This window comes from Terrapene carolina, unplaced genomic scaffold (assembly GCF_002925995.2).
Source record: "Terrapene carolina triunguis isolate 2854851 unplaced genomic scaffold, T_m_triunguis-2.0 Scaffold53, whole genome shotgun sequence".
Lineage (NCBI taxonomy): Eukaryota > Metazoa > Chordata > Testudines > Emydidae > Terrapene > Terrapene triunguis.
In genome coordinates, this window is record NW_020664404.1 from 13,501,818 (window position 1) to 13,507,870 (window position 6,053).

The window sequence follows — 6,053 nt, forward strand, 5'->3', positions numbered from 1 at the left end:
TCCAGTCTGTTTGTTAAGAGGCCAATCACTGAATGCAAACTACATGGTGAGTCTAACTTGGGGAATAGTAGGAACATTCCCTGAGACTCCGTGTTTCTCAGTTCCGTGAGCTCGCTTCTGACATGAAAGCAATCCAGATAATTGTACCTAGCCCGTACACAGCAACTGATGTGTTCAGAGCAGTGCACAGACCTTATCCTCCCAACATCCCTGCAAAGGTATGTTCATATTATCCACTTTCTACAGAAAGGGAAAATGAGGCAGAGAGAAGTTAAGCAACTCACCCCAGGTCATCGAGCAAGTCAATGTCAGAGCAATGGTTATAACTCAGGAGTGCCTGTCTTCTCCCTGCCTGGAGCTCTTTCCTCTAGCCTATGCTAGCAATCAAGAAACCTTTAAATCACATGGGGGGGAACCATTCCAGGACACCTGCACTGTCCCATGTCATTTTCCAGTAGCAACGTCTTCTCCTTTGGGCTTACAGTGTGGAGTGCAGTGTCTTTGTCCCGTGCCCTTGCTGTTGAGTGGGATGTTCTGCTCAGTCTGGGGGATGCTGAAGGCAAGGAATAATCGTGCATGAGAATCAGGGGCTCCCCGGAGCCAAAAGGCCTTGAGGAGACCTGTGCCTGCGAAGGCACTTGACAAACCGGATACCAATATTGCAGCTTAGGGACCTGGATGCATTCCCTTCTCTCTCTACAGTTTCTCTGCTGCCGGTGCTAGACCAGCTCTGCAGAGGAGAGAGGTTATTGACACAGGTAACAAAACTGTTGCTGTAGAAATGGAGCTGTCTTGGGTTTGAGCTTCTTTCCTTTGGCACTATACTTAGCACAGTTGGGTTAGTTCCACCCGCTTCCCGCCCCTGAACGTACTGCCGAAGTTAACAATGTGGGTAAACAGAGCAAAGCGCAGGGCCAAAGGGCTGGATCCCTAGTGACTGAAAAGTCTCTGAGTAAGGCAGGTAACCCTGACTCTCCCCCAATTCTGGATATGTCTACACTGCAAAGAAAAACCCGCAGCACCACCACGTCTCAGAGTCTGGGTCAATTGACTCGAGCTTGTGGGGCTAAAAATAGCCGTGTAGACATTCCTGCTCGGAGTGGAGCCTGGGCTCTGAAACCCGGCGGAGGGGGAGAGTCTTGCAGCCCAAGCAAGAATGTCTACATGGCTATTTTTAGCCCTACAGTCTGAGCGCTGTGGGCCAGCGTCAATTGACTCAGGCTCTGAGTCTCAGTTCTGCAGGCTTTTCTTCGCAGTATAGACATACCCCATGTGAACTGGTTGGCAATTTCCTTTGGCCTGCACAGAGTTACCGCAGCCTGGTTCTCCCCTGCCCTGCTGCTTGTGGTGTGACTCAGCCTGTGTGAAGTATGTGTAAAACACAACCAAACTGGAAAGGGTGCCTTTGACATGTGCTTGACACACAGGTAGGAAAGACTGCACAGAGTGCAGGACACTGAGGAAGCACACCCATTAGCTTCCATCCCAGTTAAGATGGATGAGCTCCTGGTGACCCACTCTGACCAGACCTGCTGCAGAGAGAGCCCCTTCCGGCATGTGGGGGTCATGCTCTGTTCAGAGAATCCATCCTGAGTTTACACCAGCTTGTGGCGAGGACCCTCTGATTTTAGCCAGAGAAATCCAAGGTTTCAGCTTCAGCCAGAGGGCTGTGGGCTGCGTCCAGCCAGGCCCAGGAGGATCCGTGAGCATTTGTGGCTGATTATGCCACACCCATTGGCAGAGTGACAGAGCAGCCAGATTTGCAGTGTCATCTGCATACAAAGGAAGAAGAAGTAACTTTACATAGGAACATCCCTGAGTCTCAGGAGCCGGTTTGGGAAAGACCAATGTCGACAGCAAGAGAACAGGCCACATACACGCAGGGAAATGCGTGAGGGAGGGTGTGATTCCTGCACAGATCTGTGCCCTTTCCCCAGGACACGGAGAGGGCTGTTCCCCAAACTGCAGTGGGATTAGAGCGGCCTTGTCCTACTGTTACCTCTTGCTGGTTAATGGTATATCAGCATTTGGAAGGGAATGATTCAGCGTGCTCGGAATACAAAGCCGGGTCCCAGCAGCTTGCACACTGCTGGGTCACACTGCTGTAGATGTGCTGTCGTCTAGCCTGGTTAGACTTGCAAAAGCTAATCATTAAGTCTGGCAGTAACTAGAGCAAGACAATTAAAGGAGCACAAATGCACAGGGCTCCAGAGGCAGGTCGCAGACTCATGTCAGGTGATGTTTAATTACCCACCTCCTCTCTTCTTTCCTCATATCATAGGGTTCTTCTGCAAACAGCTTGGGATGGAGCCACACCCTCATTAACCTTGATGTGGGGTGTCTTGGTGGTGGTGTTTTTTTTTAAAGGGGCACTGCTGTATTTGTACAGGAGAATGGACAGGCCAATGTCCCAGATGCAGACCCTAAGCCTAAACCTGCTAAGTCTTCATTTCTACCAGGATGGGTGGTTTGGGGCTAGATTTGACTCACCCATTTCTGTCTTTCACAGGTGCCAAAGAGTGGTAGTTTGCCCCCAGCCACAGAGATTACAAAGCCCCCCATTGCACCCCAAACCCAGGAGAAGAAACCACAGGTGGCCTACAAAACTGAGATCATTGGAGGGGTGGTTGTGCACACACCTATCTCTGTCAATCAGGTAAGCTGGGCGTGTCTGCGTTGCATTGCCTTAGCGGAGTATGCCTGTGGCTTTGCAGATCTGCAGCTTGTGCTAGCAGAGAATGTTCTGAAATGTGCATTCAATTGGGAGGAACCAGAATGTGCCATGTGAGGATGGCAGCATGGGCAACCTCTGGGATAAAAATCCAGATCAGTCAGGCAGCCCCCCCAAAATCATGAGCTTAAAAATCATCAAAGTTTAAAAACAAATTTTAGGTGCCTATTCTTTGCCCCCTGATTTCTGAGCCTTAGGGTTCTGTTGGTTCTCATTTTGCAGCTTTTTCTCTGCAACCAGGAGGGCTAGAAACTTTTTTCTTTACTTTTTATAAAAGAAAGCTGAGATTCTCGTGAGTCCAGGAATCTGGGGCTATAAGAAAAGCGCCAAGTACTGCAAGTCTCATGATAAAATCACAAGAGTTGGCAATTCAGGGATGGTGAATAGAAACGATCTGTAGTTTAACTTTCGCTCCTTGCCTTTCTGTCTCCAAGCACTGGAAATGAAATACTCTTGGTACCAGCACAATGCTCTGGGACTCTAGCCTCTCACTGGCTCGAAGGAGCAATTCTTGAGGGATGTAAGGGGGAAAAGCTGGCAGTTCTCTGCACACTTAGCAGGGTAATGAAATTTATACCACATTCTGCTCTTTGATTTTCCTGTATTTAACTGTTGGGGAGTCTTCCAGCCGTGTGCTTGACCCATGTCTGTGCCATTGAATGGGTCTCTGCTTCATCGTTTTTACGTCCTAGGTTCAGCCTCTAATCATTTCTCTACCAGACATAACAGAGATCTATGGAACAACTGTGTGTGATTAACATGGTATGAGGGATAAACAGTCTTGGGATGAAATGCAGGGTCCATGCTGCTTAGCTAGCATATGTTTGAGCAGGAAATGCAATATGCCTGCTTATTTCCTCTGTCCAATTCCTTACTAATACAATCAGCAAAGCTCTGCGGTAAACCAGGCCAACAAACATTGCATCAGTTTTCTTCTACAAGCTGTTCCCATCCTGCCTTTTGCATTCTGAAACAGTTAAACAGAACAAACGCTACTCAGGTGTGTAGTTAACATCAACAAATTATACCTGGATCTCTACTTTTTAAGTGAAGAATATTACCCGTCATCTACCAGAGGTGGGAAACCCGCATTTATTATTGTTGTTCGTTTTTGTTTAAGTGCCCGTCTGAGCCCCTGAACTATGAAGCCATACAGTGAGTGGAGGAATATCTTTTAATACACAGAGACAACCGACTCTGCGAGCTAGGCCGCTCTGCATAGTAACTCACACGTTACAACAGTAAAGCTTGTGCGTGAGGCCTGCAACAAATAACCCCCCACTAGAACCCCAACTGCCCCCACTCCGTCGCAGCGTTTCTCCCAGGAAATGGGTGGATCTTGCAGCAAGTCCTAAGGCTAATAAATCTGGTTTCCGGGGTCCGGGTTCCTTCACAAAAAACACCTTCCCTCTTAAACCAGGGGACTGTCAGCACAAGTGCCTCGCCACATTGCAGCTGCTCTGAGCCCAAACCATTTAGGTCTTTATAGGCCAAGAACACCTTAAATCCCACCTGGAAACTGATAGGCAGCTGGGGCAGATTCTGAAGCAACCGTGTCACGTGAGCTGCATGTAGTGCGGCTAGGCAGGCAGGCATATGTCAGGGAATGTAATCTGGTCATTGGCAGATACCCAGAGCCCTCCCGGGGTGTGGTAAAACCTCTTGCTTTCCTTGGACGGGGGCACACAGAGCAGACTGTGACACAGGAAATTGGTGGCAGGGCTGATGTCTCAACACCTAGATACTATGGTGACCGTTGTTCCAGAAACGCCTCAGGGAGATGGGTTTAGCTGAAAGGTGTGACCAGAAAGTCCCTTATTGGCTACGTGTCTAAGCAGCCTCAGTAACACAGCCGAGATCAGCAGTTCTTCACACTGAGCTTGAATGGCAGGTGCTTCAGACAGTACCCAACTGGGGACTTTGGGCTGCATGGGCCTAAATCACACCCCTTTGGTCTGCTTGCCATCTCTCTCGCACACGTGTGTCTGGGGAGCTGCACGCTCTGGTGCAAGCCAGTAACTTTTTCACCCAGAATTTCAGCGATGAGGCAGAACTTGGTGCTAAATCGGAGGCATTTCCAGTGACTGAACTTCAGTGTGATTGTTGGGGGAGGATCTTGAATGCAGTTGCTTTGGTTTACCCCATTATGTGACATCTGCTGCCTGGGGAATCTGTCTGGAACCTACCTCTGAGGTTTAGGCTCTAAGCAGTCTGGGTGAGAGGCAGGAGGCTGTCTGACCTTCTCTGAAGTAACACAGTCTGATTACACACTTCTCCTATTGGTGGAATTGATTTGCACTTTCAGTTCAGGAAACCAGGTCTGTGCCTGTGAAACCTTCCCACTCAGGGTTTATAAATAGCTGCACACAGCACTTCTCTCTGGCTCCAAAGTGCAGTGAGCCAAAAGGGGTTTATGGAGCCACATGCAAAGCTGCAAACTGCCTCAGCTTTCATGCCCCTTAGCTGTGGCCTGATCTCTGTCTCAATTCCCCACGGCCTAGGGAAGGTCTGAGCCAGTTCCACTAGCCCCAGTGGCTGCTCCCCGGAACAGCAGCTGGGAGATGCCACAGGAGGAGACCTCCCTTTCTCCAGTAGTCCGAGTCTCCCTTTCCCTGGACGCACGGGAGGGGCATGTGCATGACCATCGGCAACTTCCACCTTTTGGTGTTTTGACAGCCTAATTTCAGCTCTTATCAGTCACAGGCCTAAAAATAGAATGGAGAATTAGGTCACTGCGGTGTTCTCCTTGGCAGGCGTTTTTAACTCTTCCCTGGCCATACAGATGTGCACATGTGCAGAATTGGGCCTGACTGGAGCATAGGCATTGCCAGGGCTGGATCAGACCCATGATTCATCTAGACCAGTAGCCTGTCTCTGATAGTGGCCAGCACCAGCTCCTTCAGCAGGAGGTGCAAGAGACCTGACGGGGTGATCATGGGATAATCTCCTTGTGGGAGGAGTTTCGTCCTGACCCCTGTCACTAAGAGGTTGGGTCGTTCCCTGAAGCGGGGTTTAATAGCCATCTTTTTAATCCTAACTCAATGTGTATGTTCTTATTATCAGGGCCGCCCAGAGGATTCAGGGGGCCTGGGGCAAAGCAATTTCGGGGGGCCCTTCCATAAAAAAAAGTTGCAATACTATAGTAACATGTATTTGGAAATGTAAAAAATAACCAGTGAAATACATTCAAAAATTAATTTGTAATAATTTGAAAATACACGAAATACATTATTTAAAAACATTAAATGCTTTAATGGTATGTATACATTTGCAATTACATAATGGGCTGTCGCTGGGTAATGGTGATGGTTGGTGCCAATGG

General features: G+C 48.8%; 1 protein-coding gene across 2 annotated transcripts in view; it reads left to right on the top strand.

Moving 5' to 3' along the window:
• The window catches only part of PLEKHA2 (pleckstrin homology domain containing A2), a 43,154-nt gene that overhangs the window by 25,728 nt on the left and 11,373 nt on the right, over nt 1–6,053 (top strand). For both annotated transcript variants that reach the window (XM_026657261.1, XM_026657264.1), the window contains exon 6: nt 2,510–2,656. In XM_026657261.1, the coding sequence (XP_026513046.1) occupies nt 2,510–2,656 (147 nt within the window). The remainder of the gene's footprint in view (nt 1–2,509; nt 2,657–6,053) is intronic.